At 41.9% G+C, this 16,884-nt stretch overlaps 2 protein-coding genes across 5 annotated transcripts; one reads left to right on the top strand and one right to left on the bottom strand.

Moving 5' to 3' along the window:
• The first annotated feature begins 459 nt into the window (after window positions 1-459).
• On the top strand, window positions 460-4,381 carry LOC121329290 (phosphopantothenate--cysteine ligase-like). 4 transcript variants are annotated; one of them, XM_041274826.1, is made up of 4 exons: window positions 460-532; window positions 2,126-2,680; window positions 3,098-3,201; window positions 3,862-4,381. In XM_041274826.1, the coding sequence occupies exons 2-4, from the start codon at window positions 2,137-2,139 to the stop codon at window positions 4,183-4,185; spliced, it is 972 nt and encodes a 323-aa protein (XP_041130760.1). In that variant the 5' UTR covers window positions 460-532; window positions 2,126-2,136; the 3' UTR covers window positions 4,186-4,381. The 4 variants fall into 4 exon arrangements, with proteins under 4 accessions (XP_041130760.1, XP_041130757.1, XP_041130759.1 ...); XM_041274823.1 differs by having other exon boundaries at window positions 3,098-3,234; XM_041274825.1 differs by having other exon boundaries at window positions 476-536; window positions 3,098-3,234.
• Window positions 4,382-7,196: 2,815 nt separating this feature from the next.
• LOC121328649 (something about silencing protein 10-like) lies at window positions 7,197-16,813 on the bottom strand. Its single transcript, XM_041273553.1, has 16 exons — window positions 16,703-16,813; window positions 15,441-15,528; window positions 15,166-15,222; window positions 14,508-14,564; window positions 13,502-13,583; window positions 13,094-13,162; window positions 11,909-12,030; window positions 11,065-11,217; window positions 10,433-10,504; window positions 10,260-10,300; window positions 9,960-10,056; window positions 9,656-9,790; window positions 8,954-9,099; window positions 8,603-8,663; window positions 8,339-8,446; window positions 7,197-7,355 (listed from the first exon to the last, which is right to left on the bottom strand). Exons 1-16 carry the CDS (start codon window positions 16,717-16,719, stop codon window positions 7,266-7,268), a joined length of 1,395 nt encoding a protein of 464 aa, XP_041129487.1. The 5' UTR covers window positions 16,720-16,813; the 3' UTR covers window positions 7,197-7,265.
• Between the last annotated feature and the right edge of the window lie 71 nt (window positions 16,814-16,884).

Below are 16,884 nucleotides of genomic sequence, written 5' to 3'. Positions count from 1 at the left end.
ATAGCGTAGAAACAAATATATCGCATTTAATCTAATGACTTGTTTTGTCAGATTTCCAGAGTGAAAAACTTGTATTTTTTTTTCTTCAAATCATTGGAGCTGTAGTAACTCAATCAAGAACTCAATCAATAGGTATATAATAGCACAATTGTATTAAACATATAAACATAACTATTAAAAAAAGTAATCCATAACTTTTTCTTTTTGTATAATTACTGTGCTGTCAACTTTCTGAGGGCACTGCTACAGTTTTGCTTGAATACAAAAAAAAAAAAAAAAACAGGACGATTTAACAATTTTACTTAAACAATCACAGTTTTTCCCGGGCAGTGTGGCAACCCTGATAATGAAAGTTTACAAATTATACTACTAATATCAGAACAGATATTATGTGGAACTAATTTTTAGTGGCAGCGTTAATCTGTACAGCGCCTTTAAGCGCTCTGAATCGACCGGTAGCTGTTTACGTGCCGTACCGGTCACCATGGCTCCGCTTCCGGATCTGTGAGAGCAGTGTTGCAGTGCGGTGCATGTAAGTAGGTAGAATTCAACTGTCTTGTGATTGAATTTTTGTATTTTTTATTTGAAGTTCAATCTATAGAAGTCGAGTATTTAAATAATACCAAGTGTATTGTTGTCTGCTTCGAGTTTTGAGTAAACAAAAGAGTAGGCAGGTTGACAGGGACGACCTCTGCGACCAGCGCTGCTTCACAATATAACCCAACTGCGCCATTCTCATACCGTGAGCTGCCACACACTGCCTGCTTGCAGTTTGGACGCGGTTCAGCACCCTGCCTTTCATGTCTCCAATTGTTTTTCACGCTCAGTTTAAGGACAGCTAGGCAGCTACTCGTTATTAAGAAGGGTCGAGGCTCCTTCCCAGAGAAGAAAAGAGCAGGGCGAGAGACGAGGGCGTGACCGAGGGACTCCTAAAAATCTTTTTAAACCCCTCGGCTTGTCGTTGAAAAATTAAACAGAACAGTGGGAACTAATGGATTAAGAAGGTTATGTTATGTATTGCCCATGTTGAAAATATTAACTTCCTGTAGCTGTAGGAGCATCAAACAGTGATATCGGGGCACAGGTTCCAATGCCAAAGCAAGCTGGGTTTCTGTGTCATGTGAGCAGCAAGGTCTGTTTCAGATTTAAAAAAGGGTTGATTTTTAAAGCTTGATAAGTTATGTTGAGTAAACATCTATTTCACCACTTGTATTTAAACAGTACAATCGCCGTGCAAAACAGAACATTATTTTAAGTTGAAAAGCAGAAGAAAAACAGATGTGTACTTTTGAAAAAGAAAACATGGGTAAAATGACTTTACCAGTATGTGTGATTTGATTCTGTTTTATTTTGTTGTTTCAAAACCTTCCTATGAATAAACAGGAATTCAAATCTAAAGACTGAATAGCATTGCCTGAGAGCAGGGGAAAGGACATTGCTTTTATTTCAATCAGTAATGGATCCCATGGCATCAAAAGTTGCACATTTAACTGAGATGGATGACAGATCCATTGAAATGTAGTTGGGTGTAATGTAGAAGAGGGTGCCACGATCAGGTTCTCGCACAGAATACTGATGTTTGTCTTCAAGCAAACTGCAAGTTTCTGACAGAAATAAAGTTGAGTTTAATTATATTTAAATGCTTTTCCCTGCCAATTGCTGTTCATATACTACACAGAGAAGGACATTTGCATCTCAGTTTGGATTAAGAAGCAATATGGATAATTTCAGGAGAAATCAGGTATTTTTAAGGTTGCATACATGTAGGCTAGTTCTTGCTAATATATCTCTGTGAAATCGCTTTATGGTAATACAGTCCCCTGAGAAGACATACTTATAGAAGTTTATAAAGGGAGGAACCTGTCCGTAGGTATGTAAAGCATATTCCGGGACATAAATAAGACTCCAATTGCATAGGAGTTTGATCCATTCCTGGTTTTACTATAAGTTTAATAAGACACACCTGAGCTTGTTACCTATACACTGTGGCTATTGAAATGTGGAATGGGTGAAACTGCTATGCAATGGGAGTCTTATTTCCATCTCTGTACATTTTACATGAACATACTGTGGGTGGGTGTAGGTCACTAACATTCTATTTGTTATAATTGTTATGTTGGTACAGTCTACTAAGCCATGGCGAGCTCTGGATCTGCATGTTCACCCACAGCGGACTGCAGGATGGAAGCAGAGTTTGCTGTCCCGGCACAAGTGGAGGCGGCGGGCAAGCAGATGGCAGAGTTTGCCCGGCATCACTGCTCAGAAGGCCGGAGGGTGGTCCTGGTCACCTCAGGAGGCACCAAAGTCCCCCTGGAGTCCAGGACTGTTCGTTTTTTGGATAATTTCAGTAGCGGGCGGCGGGGTGCCTCGTCAGCTGAGTATTTCTTGGACTCTGGCTATGCTGTGATCTTCCTGCACCGCCACCACTCCCTCTACCCGTACTCCCGGAAGTATGCTGGCGTGAACCTGCTTGACACTCTGAGGGCCTCCCTGGAGCAGGGGCCTGGGTGCATCTCGCACAGGGTGGAGGTGGACCAGGGCAAGCTGCCTCACATCGTCTCTGTCCTGCAGCGCTATCAGGCTGTGAAGGAAGCACGGCTCCTGCTGGCAGTGGAGTTCAATACGCTCTCGGAGTACCTACATCTGCTCAAGGCAGCTGCACAGGCTCTCAGTCCAATAGGTATGGTATACAAGTGATCAGATTATTATTGCTATTTGTGTAAGGGCTAGACACTGAAACAACTCTTTTTCATTGCCAACATGAGTAAGCTGGTCAGAGGCTCCAGTCGTGCAAACATGTGCAAATAGATGTTTGATATTTTATTCACAGAGCTTGTATCTCCAGAACTGGAGATAGTGAACATTACCTAAAAGTCCTGGACAGTTTTGAATCTCCTCGAATGTCACCACAGAATAGCACTCATTAAACTCTATTCTAGAGTGCAGTCATAGATGGATCTGGATACTAACATGCCTAACTTGACTCTCACGGTGCTCAACGCATGAGTCTATGTCTTGATTTACTGCACTAGATTTTAACATCAGGATTAATAGGGCACCTCTCTGAAAACCCTGCTATCTGTGTGCTTACCTGCAGGGTCCAATGCCATGTTTTACCTGGCTGCTGCTGTTTCCGATTTCTACATTCCCGCTTCGGAAATGCCTGAACACAAGATCCAATCCTCCGATGGGCCTCTGCAGGCAGGACAACCCCATTCATTATTAGGAAGTGTGGTATAGAGAGAAATCTCTTCCAGTGTCTGATTCTGTCATGACTGGGACCAGACCTGGGCTCAATTTCAATTGTAATCGTATTCCTTGTAATTAATTGCAATTACAATGTAATTGTAGTTGAACCTTTGCACACCATATAGTTGATCAATTACACATCTTTCCAAGCTTAAGTCATTCACAGTTCCATGTTGTGTTTTACATTGAGCAAATGTTCTTCTCGTATTTTCAAACACTTTTTGTGACCCCATTTGTTTGAGAAAATGTTATAGAGTATGTTCCTGTATTTGTACCTGCGATTACAGCTTGGTGGAATAAACAGAGTAAACATGTTAATGTGTGTAGCTATTTATGTTACTTTTCAGTGTAAATTATAAGTGTAATTGCTACAGCATAATTGTAACTGTTAAATTGGGCGGCCACACACCGTTGACTGTGCACTACACATTGAAATGATCCAGGTTAATTTCTCTTTGATTAAACACATTTCGGTTGTATCAATATCAGTTAAGCCAAAGTTGAATGAGTTAAGATGACGAGATACCCTGTATATTGTGAGAACCCCCTTATGCAGTTATGCTAGTTATGTCACCATGAAGTACCGGTATTAATGCTTTGTTCTGCCTGCAGATCACTATGAAGATGGTTCCAAAGATGCTGTCCCCCTTGGTGAAGGACTGGGCACCCAAGGCGTTTGTGATCTCCTTTAAGCTGGAGACTGATCCGTCCATCCTGGTGGGGCGCGCCCGCAGAGCGCTGGACATGTACCGGCACCAGGCTGTGGTAGCCAATGTGCTGGACACGCGGCGGGGCTACGTGGTGATCGTGACCCGGGACACCCAGACTGAGCTGCTGCTGTCTGACGAGGAGGAGCAGAGGGAGGTGGAGATCGAGGAGAAGATAGTCAGCAACCTGTCCACAGCTCACACCAGCTTCATAGAGGAGCAGGGCTAAAGATACTGGCCTAAAAGCGTTTCAACAAAGGGTCTTTACAAGACGTCAACATGTCTTTAGAACTTCGTGAAGGCTCTTGTTGGAACAATTGAGTGAGTTTTAGTGTTCAAATTAGATTCGCTCCTTCAGGATGTGTTACACCAGAGCTGTCCAGTGCTGTCCAGGTTTAAACATACGGTAAAATGTAAATGTGTCAGACACGCATGAAGGTGTAGTTTGCTAAATCTTATAAGCTTACTGAAGAGTTTCAAAGAAATTGAAAAAAACAAAACAGAGCAAGCCCTATTGGCAAACTTTCATTAATAGCCCTTAAATTGCACACTTAACCTGTAGATAACTGCTGTTATTGGGAAATGGCCCCCATTCATCCTGAGGAAACTAAACCATTTGATCATGTGAACAGTAATTTTCATATCACTGTAGAGAGAGGATAGATACTGTTAGGTTATCTATAGATTGTTTTCTCATTAAAATAAAAAATCTAAATTTATAAAACTTCCAGCGTCAGGCACTTTCTTCTTTCCATCACTGATCACACACAGCCTCAATCAATGAGCCTTCTTACCATCACTGATCACACACAGCCTCAATCAATGAGCCTTCTTTACCATCACTGATCACACACAGCCTCAATCAATGAGCCTTCTTACCATCACTGATCACACACAGCCTCAATCAATGAGCCTTCTTACCATCACTGATCACACACAGCCTCAATCAATGAGCCTTCTTACCATCACTGATCACACACCGTCTCAATCAATGAGTCTTCTTACCATCACTGATCACACACAGCCTCAATCAATGAGGCTTCTTACCATCACTGATCACACACAGTCTCAATCAATGAGCCTTCTTACCATCACTGATCACACACAGCCTCAATCAATGAGGCTTCTTACCATCACTGATCACACACAGACCAAATCAATGAGCCTTCATACCATCACTGATCACACACAGACCAAATCAATGAGGCTTCTTACCATCACTGATCACACACAGCCTCAATCAATGAGGCTTCTTACCATCACTGATCACACACACAGACCAAATCAAAGACCCTTCTTACCATCACTGATCACACACAGCCTCAATCAATGAGCCTTCTTACCATCACTGATCATACACAGCCTCAATCAATGAGCCTTCTTACCATCACTGATCACACACAGCCTCAATGTTGTAGTTTGAGGGCAAGGAACCAAAATAGGTCTCAACTGAAAGCATTTAACTACAAGTAACCAAAACACTTTTGTTAAGTAAACTATTCACACTACTTACAAATGCACAATGATACTACTATTTCTAAATAGGAATAGGATATAAATAGAAGCCCATATATACTGATGCACAATAAAAATGCAACAGTTTTACATCAATAGTTCACTGGGCACATACATAATATTATTTATATTTTAAATAGCGAGCATATAGGTTTGTTGATTGTTTCAGTAGTATTGTTCCTTTGGGATAACAAAATACTGAGCTCAAGTCATGTGATTTCATAAAAACACCAGGTGCTCAATGTTTGGTATTTGAGTTAAAATTGCCAAAATGAGTGGATTCAGGAATCTGTATAAATAGCCATTCGAAAAGACATGATTTCAATTAACGCAAGAACAACGAAAGATACGACCATGCCCTCTTAAATAATGAAGATTGCCTTGTTGTTATCGGCACGATTGAAGGCGGCCTGTCTGTGAGAGAAGTGGCCTAGAGAATGAGATGTTCTGCTTCAACAATCAGCAGACTAATCCAGAGAAAGCAAGAAACCATCTCCGTGAGGGACAGGCCACGTCCTGGAAGGCAGAGGGTCTCCACACCGGCCCAGGACGGTCACATACGACTGATCCATCTGCGTAATCGTTTTCAGACTGCAGTGGCTACAGCACGAGAAGTTCCAGGAAGAAATAACCCGGGCATCAGCAGAATGACTGGAGCTCGCCGTCTGCATGACAACGATTTGCATGTTCGGAGGCCGTTCAGGGGTAACATGTGGACAGCAGTTTTTCCGTTCCTGCAAACCAATCCAGAAGTGACAATTTTCCAGCAGCACAATGCAAGACTACACAGTGCTAGGATTACAATTGCACGACTTCAGGAAAACAATGTCAAGGTCTTGCTGTGGGCAGCTCCAAAAGCACATCTGTGGACCAAATTGCTAGTACCATCCACAGGAGATAACCGTGACCAGCCAACCTTCGCCAGCTGGCTGTAGCTGCACAGGAAGAGTGATGGAACATCCCACAGCAATCTATCCAGAGGCTGATCAGAACTTTACATCAACTCTGCCAGGATTGTGTTAATGCTCAGGGAGGTCATACTCCACCCTAACTTCGTAATGTTTTAATTTTGACATTGTGTCACGTTTCATACTGAAAACTTATATTTTTGTTCACATTTTCTGTGATTTTATTTGATATCTAGGTTTAAAATATTTGATTAAATCCATTGGACCGGAGCGTTGCATTTATTTTGTGCATCAGTATATAATGTACGGACCTCTTATTTCCCACTGGGGACAACCTCCACACGTTCATTGGATATATTTGTATTTTAGATAAATTATGGTTCCCCTCAGGTTATATGTTCTAGGTTTCCAGACTACAGGAGGAAGCGTGTTTCCAGAAACGCAGTGCAGATGCTCTGATGATGCCTATGGAAGATGATGCTGCAGATACCGGAATATATGATTCTAGTTTGTAAGTGTATTGTATGTTAATAAGTGTGGCTACCTCTAGTCAAGCTGAGTATTTCTCACTCATGCTTTGCTGTGTCAGAACCTATTCTGGTTGAAACGTTTCAAATGCTTTGTCATTGACATTCTGAATGCGAGATCTACTCTCAAAGAAGTTATAAGTGTAGTTACTCCTAGCAGGTTCCACTGGGGATGTGACTTTGTCAGATGGTATTTAAACTGCTACTTACAGCACACTGAATGATTTTACTGGAGGTGCTACATCACCCCACCCATGCACAAGAAAAAACAAAAACCTACTTAAATGTAATTTTTATTTAACAGTATGGTGCTGAAAAACAGACAATAAAATAATACCCACATCACGTTGATAACATCATTATTTAAGCTTAACACCCTTCTTAACTCCAGCGCGGATGCCAGATAATTCTCCCCCGTATCTTTGTTCCTCCCGGCGCACTTCCCGAACCTGAAATGAAAGAAATACTGTTTCAAACAGGCTCCAGTCATAGCTCTAATTGTGTGTGTGTGTTCAGTAACCCTGCTAAAATGCAATAAAGGAAAATCTTCTTTAGTTAAAGTGTTGCAGAGCACCCTGCAAAGTTTACAAGAAACACACTGCGTTACCTTTGCCTTGTCCTGTGTTGTCCGTATCGCAGTGTTATATTTTAAAACACATTTTTAATTAGACTATGGGTCATAAATCAGCTGGGCAACTTTCTCAACATTTACGCAGGAGCACTCGCCAGGAGCGAAGAAAAAAGTCTTCCAAGGATCGCAGTGTACCGGATCATGCTCACACGCCACTCATTTCAAGCAGAGCACCAGCATTGTTGCAGGAGGGAGAATGGACTGACTGTATACAGTGCGATGTTTAGAAGCAAAATCTTCCTGCTAGCAAATGCTCCCACGTAAAAGTTGGAATAAAGCAAGTCCTTTGTTTATTGAAATATGAAACTTAACAAAATAAATAAATAAATAAATAGGGAATATGCTGCAAAAGAAATTGCTGTGGAAAACAGCAAACACATCAAAGGACAGGAAGGGGTTTCTTGGAAGCCCTGCAGCAGGTTCTGGGACTTTAACACCACACTGCAGGTTCATTTATTTTAATGTAATCTACAGCATGTACTGTATCTGCTGTGTATCACTAACAAGATTTCTCTTCCAAGAATATAAACCCTTTCATAGAGGTGGCAATACCATGGAAAACATTGACAGCGTGTAGGAGAACATCCAACATGTTTACTGCATACATACAGGCACCTCCGCTACCACTGGGTGACAACATAAATCCTAAATGAGGTTTAATAAGCAGGCAGAGAGCCCTGAACACATTAATTAGCAGTTACAGGCACTCCACAGTGTGGCTCAGTTGCGGATGGTAAAGGTTCAATAGACAGAGCTGTGTCAATGAAGGGAGAACGCCGAGGCTGCTGGTTAGACACATACCTGGCCCTTTCTGCGAATCTTGGCACGTCTGAATTTCTCACGGTGCTTGACTCTGGGGTTCCGGTCAATCTTCTTCCTCTTAGGAGTGAGACCTTTGTTTTTGGCGATCTGCAGAACATTAAAAGCAAAAACAAAATTCATATGGGAAGATCCGAGTAGGACACAGATGGGTCTGGCTTTTACCAAGCTCAGCCTTACAAACCCCCAGTCTATGAAGCCAGGAACCAGACCTATGGGTCTGTGACACTCCCAGCCCCAGCTCACCTGGTAAGTGATGGCTCTCTTTGCATCAGGATCCAGCTCCTCTTCAGCTTCCACTCCCAATCTGAAACACAGAGAGATCCATCACATTCACCACTGGATGATGAATAATTGTGTTTTATAATTGGTATGGACACATACTGTCCTTCATCATTTAATGTTTGTCTTAAAATAGTTCCAATCATATTAAACATCATAAAAGTAGCCCCTCAGGACAATGTATTGTGATGCATATTGTATTGGACCTGCACTTGGCTAGACGCGTGGTATCTTGAAATTATTTTATCGATACACCCCTAATTTTGAGGACTATGAGTGTTGGAATATGAGTGTTTGTGTTGACAGCCTGCTTACCCCTCCTCCTCCTGTCCCTTCTTCCTCTTCTTCAGTTTCACCCTCTCCTCTGCCTCCCTGTAGTAATGCAGAGCCGCCTCCTCGTCCAGATCAGAACCAGCAGCGTCCCCTGCAGGCTGAGATGACACAGTTGCCCGCTTCACTGCCTGAGAGCAAGAACACAACAAACACCAAGCATGAGATAGAGAGAGAATCAATGCACTAACACATGCATGAGATAGAGGAGGGGGTCAATGGACTAACACTATGCATTAGATAGAGAGGGGGTCAATGGACTAACACTATGCATTAGATAGAGGATCAATGGACTAACACTATGCATTAGATAGAGGATCAATGGACTAACTGTCTATTAGATAGAGAGAGGATCAATACAAAAACACTATGCATGAGATAGAGAGGAGGTCAATGGAGTAGCATACACCACCATGCATTACAGGAGGATAAATGAAATAGCTCTGAAGCTCAGATGTGTTTGTACAGGTTTCGAGAGATGCAGTGAGACTCTTAAGTATCATTTAACCCTATGCAAAGCAGCACCAGTTAAAACAGTCTGCACCTTGGGAGGGTTCAAACCATTTTCACATGAGTGCATTTCCAAAGAGAGCAGTGGGCTGTTCTGGAGCACGTCTGACTCGTGCATCATGATTGCATGTAGCTTCCATTTCCCTGAACAGATAAAGAGCACATCTCTTTCCTCACCTTTCGTTCACTCCTCTGTGGATTCTTTCCTTTCTCCTTCACCGCTCTGTTGGTCTGGTCATGCTGTGCTTCGCTAAGCAGCAGGCGGATTTCTGATGATAACTTGGCATCCACACCTCCCAAGTCATTGATTAGCTGCAGGATGAACATTCATAAGAGGAGCTACACAAAGCAAGACTAAACTAATTAACGATCATAAAATCACAACTGATTATTGTTCCAGCTGAGACTGAAGCTGGGCATATAGAATTCACATGCCTAGTTTTAAGAGGGTTGTTTTTTCTGCAGCACTTAAGTTACTCACATTCCTGTAAGTTACCAGCCTCTCGATCACAGGATGGTTGTGCACGGCGATTCTCCTGGCCTTCAGAACTAAATAAAAACTTACATTTGTGCAGTAACTGAAAAGAAAAACAGACATGAAAAACTGTGCCAATCAGAACGCTGAGTTTCCTGTAAGAGACGTGTGTTTAATCAATAACTGTAGGATGCATCAAGTGTACGAGGAGACAACAGTAATCCGAGTGGATACAATCTGAAACACATGTTTCTCTCATATAAAGCATAATTTGGAACATTCTCGCTTCACTGTTCCACCACTTACTTCAGATAGAGCTGGTGTTTGGTCTGCAGATAGTCAGCCCCCTGTAAATAATACATGAACAAAAATTAATATCTGAACACAAACAGTTCACCCTCTTACTCTTGTCAAATTTATATGATTTAATTTCTGTGAGTCTCTACGGCGCAAAATATTGACCAGAGTCTGGGACTCACCTTTCCTGGGGGAATTCTCCCCTCCTTCACCATGTCCAGCAGAGGCTGCAGCTCATCTTTCAGCTCAGTCAGCTACAAGACAAATGCACTCCTCTTTTAAGAAAGAATAGGGAATGGAATATACAGAGGACACAAACACACAAGCTATTGGAGCTACTCCACCAATGAGCACAATAAACCAGAGGATAGGGAACGGAATATACAGAGGACACACACAAAGAGGTATTGGAGCTACTCCACCAATGAGAGCAATAAACCAGAGCACTGCCTGAATGCTCCGGGAGTGTTCTGTTTATATAACAAGTAATAAAGTATGGTACAGCCAAAATTAAACAGCTGAATTCAATCCACACCCACTTCATAAAGAACAGTGTCATTCTGTCCTTCTTGTCCTTCCTAATAAAAGACTTTTAAACTTGTTTCACAGACCTTGATTAGCAAGGATCATGCACTACCACTACCTTAAAAGTTAACACCACGTAGTCTTAACCTACCTAGACAATCCAAGATTAGTGCTAGCTGAGGTCTGTGAAACCAGCTGGAAGGTGTCTTGATTTAAAAAAAAGAACACACTTAATCCAATAAGAACCCATCTGAACCCCGAACTGTGTGTGTGTGTGTGTGTGTCTGACCTTGTCTTTGAAGTCCTGGATGAGCTCCAGCAGCTCTGGGGACTCTTTCTTGAGCAGCTTCATCTTCTCCTTCAGGCTCATCTTCTTCAGGTCCTTGACAATCAGTTCCTCCTTCTCAGGCTTCTTCGCAGCTTCCTGCTCTGTGGAGAACTCCTGTGGACGAGGCCACTGTCATTTATAAACTGCAGAGCTCATAGAGCCACACGCTTCACAAAGGGGCGCTAGTGTCCCTATAACTGAAACGAACGCTAAACTAAATTGGAGTGGGGGAATAGGATGTACTGTAGTAAATCAACAGCAAGGATTGTATGTAATGTATAACATGAAGGTGGTACACCAGCTATAAAACAGGGGTGCCCATAACCTTCTTATGATAGAGCACTGTGCTGCTCTAAGACCCCTCCAACCCCGGGCTCTCGCACAGCTGCCCCCCCAAGTCTGAGACAGCACTGTGCTGCACTAAGACCCCCTCAACCCCGGGCTCTCGCACAGCTGCCCCCCCAAGTCTGAGACAGCACTGTGCTGCTCTAAGCCCCAAACTCTGCTGCACTAAGACCCCTCCAATCCCGGCTCTAGTCTGAGACAGCACTGTGCTGCACTAAGACCCCTCCAACCCCGGGCTCTCGCACAGCTGGAACCCCAGTCTGACAGCGCACTGTGCTGCACTAAGACTCTTCCAACCCCAGGCTCTCGTACAGCTGCGTCCCCCCCAAGTCTGAGAGAGCACTGTGCTGCACTAAGACCCTTCCAACCACGGGCTCTTGCACAGCTGCCCCCCCCCCTCCCCCCCCCCAGTCTGAGAAAGCACTGTGCTGCACTAAGCCCCAAACAGCAGTCGCTATACCTGCAGGAGGTGCAGATCGTAGTCCTCCTCGCTCAGCTGCCCCACCAGTCTGCTCTGGATGCTTTTGGCCTCCTGCTCTTCCTCCTCCTCCTCTGCTTCAGCCTCCTGCTGGGTCTTCTTCTCTGAAACAGAAACACCTCAGTTGAGCTATCGCAGCTTCAGGCCGCCTCTGTGGATCTGCGGCATGCTTTTCAACAACAGATTAAAAAGAGCATCTCGATGCTAACACATATGACTTGCACACAATGGTTTTTAAGCAATGATGCGAGTTGTCAGGGAATAACACGAGTCAGACACTTTGAATGATATGGATCATATATGCAATTAACAGAAAACATTTACATTTCTACTGTTTGTACATTTCTACTGTTTGTTATTTTTTGTTTATACACTACTACAGTGTACAATAAGAGATTGTTTGGTTCTTAAGGGGTTAATAAATCCCAGTTAAAACTAATACTTGTGAAAACAATAAGAGGCACCCCCTTCTATTTGCGCTTTGGAGAGCTTCAGCAGTTGTAACTGACATCTACTGCAATCATTTCGGTGCAGCCAGTCAAAAGAAGAACGCTTTAAAGGAATCCTGGTGTTCTGGGGCAAGAGGCCACGTCACAATAAATAAATAACAATTCTGCCATTCTGTTGTCCATTATCTGAATAAATAGCTTTTGTTTTTGTTGGAGTGATGCCTTTATGAGCTTAGTGAAACAAAAAAGTGTTTTTGCAGAAAATTTAACTTTCTGCAAAAAAGCAAGCAATACTGACCGCTACAGTGTTTCAAAAATGCAATCTCAAGTATGGAATGTGAAGAATTACTTAGCACCATCTGGTGGGCTCATAGTAAACTCCAAACGAAAAAGGTTGCGGTATTCAACCTCTTTTTAAAAACTGTACCCCTTTTGTCTGAAAGGAATCACAGCTGCAATAAAAGGCAGAATAATCCAATCAACATATGTATTTTTTTCCCCATTTATTTAATATATAATTTATGTCACAAGACAGTGTTTCGAAACACGTACCATCACGTTCCCATTTACTTCCCATCTCATCATAATTCTGTGTACCATTTAAAATGTTTACAACAAACACATTAACCTCAAGATGAAACTATAACTCTATCAATGATCAGTGTAATCAAATGCACAGTGTGCCGGGCGATGCAACACAGAGGGGTGAAGTGCTTACTGGAATCCACGTAGTCTGTGTCGTAGAATACCTTCTTCCGGATCCCCCAGGCCTGCTCATTGGGAAGATCTGTGAAGAAAGACAAGGCACAGCACATTAACACTCACTCTAATCCTACTGCAGGAACCACAGGACACACGGCAGGTACACAGGTAGCACAGCCTGCTGCACTTACAGAACAATTTCATACCTACAGATCCAAATGATAATGCATTTGAATTACTCTGGTCCATTACCATTTGTTGCATGGAACTATGTTGCTCCAATCAGCCTGAAACCAGTTATAAAACACTGTGAATGCAGAGTTGTGTGCAATAAAACCCACAGAACACAGCCTACTTCTATATATAGCGCACAGTGCCGGTCCCTGCTCAGCACTCTATATACAGGAGAAGCTTCATCGCTCACCTTCATCCCTTTTCTGTTCCAGGTCGCTGTCCATGTCTTCCTCCTCCTCAGAGTCTGTCAGATCCAGACCCATCACCTCCTCCTGAGAGAGAGAGAGAGAGAGAGAGAGAGAGAGAGAGAGAGAGAGAGAGGGGATTAAACTGCAGTCCCCACAACCCAGCCTGGTGACTCGAGGCCACATTTATAAAACCTGTATCAATGTTCTAAAGTTTGATCTATTTTCGTTTTGGTTTTAGAAACGGTAGTCTTAACGCTTTGGGAGCAGTTGCACCAATCCTGTAATTGGAAGTTGGTGTGTAAAACCTGGCATTATGTTGCACATGTAGGGGGCCTTGCAGCAGGCAGTTATAGGATGTTACAGGTCTGAAGCACAAGAGCACACATGCTGTGGATGCATTCGACTCCACAGGCCAGAATTATAGAAGCACAGCTATGGCCAAAAGTTACCTAGAATTCTAGGATTGAGACATAAATCGATATTTTAATTAACATCATGGAATCAAAGAAACTACAAAATGATATTGCCCTAGTCTACCGGAAGTCATAATAGTAGTACAGTATTTCGTGTTAGATTTTGAAAAGTCACATTTTTCACTGTCAGTTTTTCCGTTAAGTATATGGAAAATTAGAAAGCGGTGTGTAATTCAATATGTTAATGTAACATTATTCACCAAGTTTCATTTGACTATGAAGCAAAATTTGTTAATTCTATAGGGTGATGCAAAACCTTTGGACATAGTTGTACAAGTGACAAGCATGACAGCATTTAAACATGCAAATATTACACCAAATCTGAACATTTGCTTTCATGGGGTAATGTAGCAAAGTCTTTGCACTAATAAAAACTGATAACATGACAGAACTAGTAGCAAGGAACATTGATACATTTCTTTATGATTTGTTAAATATTAAAAGACATCCAACTAGAGGTGTAGCGATTTATTGTTTATCGATGAATCCTGAGACTTTCTTTGGATGATGGATCGCTCAAGTAACTTTGCCTTACCTCATCAGCAATATCTTCTGGGTCGCTGTCAAGTTCAACTCCACTTGCCATGAGCTTCTACATGAACAAAACAAAACATAGGAGAAGTGATTATTGCATGCTCTACAGACGGGTTTACTGGACAAGACAGAAAAACCACAGAGATCTGGCTTGATGGAATACACAGAATTCAGAAGGGTAAAGCTCAAGAGACTTTGGAAGCTGTATCAAACATATTACATCAATATCTTTGGTTATGTGCTTTATTAATTTATACAATTAACACATTTTTTGCAGGTTTCAAAGAGCAAGATAACCACACATTTGGATGGTGATGCCTATTTCAATGACCTGTTTAATTTCGTCCCATATCACTGTTTTGATTTAAAACAATGAAAACACCAAATTATATTTTTTTAAACTGAAGAAACTAAATCTCAAATAAATATATAAATAAACAAACAGATTTCATAGGGCCATAAATACAGTGTAGACCCTTATTCTTGTGAAGACCAGACAGGTGGAGATAATAGGTGTGCAAAAGCAGCACTGTCCAAACAGCTGACAGGTAACTGCTTGGGCACAGAAAGAGGCACAGTAAGTTCTTCTGGCATTATACAGGAATTGCCAGCTTGAAACCCGTCCTTTTTATATTCTACTTGAAATCTGAAGTGCAAACCTTATGCTTCTCTTCGTGGAAATCATCGACTTCATCTTGGAAATACTGAGAAGACTTCTAGAGACAAAAACAAGAAGACACATCACACTACAGTGTACGAGTCACAAAGCAATACAACAACAGTCATTGAGGCCGCTTCGCCTCTAGATAGCTTGTTTGAAGATACACAATGCCATTAGCTCTGTGGACCATTATGCTGATAAATATTAGAATTGTGTATGCTAATCATTGTACACTCCAGGGCTTCAATGGCAAATCCATGTAAGAGACCTTACCTTGTCAGGGACGGGCATGTCCTTGTAAGCCAAGGGGTCATCACTGTCATATTCTTCCTTTGTTCGAGGCTTTTTCCGATTCACAGACCTTGAGTTAAAATAAGAAAGAAAGAACAAGACAAACTGGTAAACACTTAAGCAATTCAGATACAAGCAGAAAAAAATGCGAGAGGAAAGTATTTAGCATCTTGGGTCACAGAACTGGCCCACCCAAAGACACTCTTAGACCATAAAAGACAAGGTCAGCTGTATCATTTATACAGTACACAGATGCAGCTTCAAATGTCACTTATTGCAAAAACTAAAATACTGCCTGCTTTACGTTTTTTGACACGTGTTAAGGTACTATCAGTCGAGATCCATTCTAGTTGTCACCTGCCATAGATATACAGTAACAAACTAAACTAGCCAGTGTAATTACAGAAATAACAGCCAGCGTCAGCTGTCCACTAGATGGTGCTGGCGCTTACTAATATAAGAGAATACACTTTGGCATACAATGTAGCCTACGTTTCATGTGTCTACGGTAAGCAACTAGAACCGAGGAGCTGCTCCTGAACTCAAAGCAAAAAACAATAGAAATGAAATTCTATGGTGAACGTTTCAACTAGTCCAAACGTTTGTCGTTGAATTGTCTTTCAGTATTTCTAAATGCAGCGTTACTGAGTGCTGAACAGTGTTGGATGATCATTGTCAAAGCACCTCAGATATGATTAAACACTTAAAACAGTGTTTCATTAATTGCAATAAAAAACACCCAGCATGCTTGCGAACAAAGAGGCAGTGAATAGAACAGTAAAACACTTATACAGGTCAATGGAATTGGAAGCTTTTAAACAAATCCTGGCATTCTGTACATGGATACAAGTCAAACGCAATGATTTTCAGTACATAAGAGATTGTATCACTAATGTCAATCAGCAACAACCTACGGTACACACAGAAAAGATGTGACACAACTCCCGCTTCCACAAAAATGAAACACAAATTAATCAAACCACGTATATCCACGTAGGACGGTTAGCTAGCTACAATGCTGTACGGGACGGCGTGCATTTCGAGGCTGTGCAAGACCCAGGGACGAAGAAGAGACTACAAACAGTCGCTCATTTTACTCTCCAATTATATGAATCTGCAGTATTTACACCCAACCAAGTCGCTTTTAGTTTGAAAGCTTGTAAATGGCATTTTAATATCCTTTGTCTGAATTCCACAACTATTATATTTCTTATTAAACAAAATTCTCAAAGTTCTGCATCTACCTCCTTGGTCGCCCCATGTTGATGCTCGAAAAGCAGTCTACACGTGTTTCCGGTTGTGCATACAATAATCTCCTCCGGTCAGAAACAATGTACACCAACTTTTAAAAGTTCACAAAAGTTCCAGCAAGATGAAAAATGTAAACATAATATTTCAGCAGATGTCTTAGCATATGTGTTACCGA

Source organism: Polyodon spathula, chromosome 16 (assembly GCF_017654505.1).
Source record: "Polyodon spathula isolate WHYD16114869_AA chromosome 16, ASM1765450v1, whole genome shotgun sequence".
NCBI lineage: Eukaryota > Metazoa > Chordata > Actinopteri > Acipenseriformes > Polyodontidae > Polyodon > Polyodon spathula.
This window is presented reverse-complemented; position numbering and strand designations above follow the sequence as displayed.

Coding starts and splice junctions, on each gene's coding strand:
- LOC121329290 (XM_041274823.1), top strand. CDS start 2,137: ATGGCGAGCTCTGGATCTGCATGTTCACCCACAGCGGACTGCAGGATG. Junction 2,681..3,097: donor ACAGGCTCTCAGTCCAATAG/GTATGGTATACA, acceptor GCTTACCTGCAG/GGTCCAATGCCATGTTTTAC. Junction 3,235..3,861: donor ATTCATTATTAGGAAGTGTG/GTATAGAGAGAA, acceptor TTCTGCCTGCAG/ATCACTATGAAGATGGTTCC.
- LOC121328649 (XM_041273553.1), bottom strand. Junction 11,218..11,908: donor ACGATCTGCACCTCCTGCAG/GTATAGCGACTG, acceptor CCTCGTCCACAG/GAGTTCTCCACAGAGCAGGA. Junction 7,356..8,338: donor AGATTCGCAGAAAGGGCCAG/GTATGTGTCTAA, acceptor CTTTCATTTCAG/GTTCGGGAAGTGCGCCGGGA.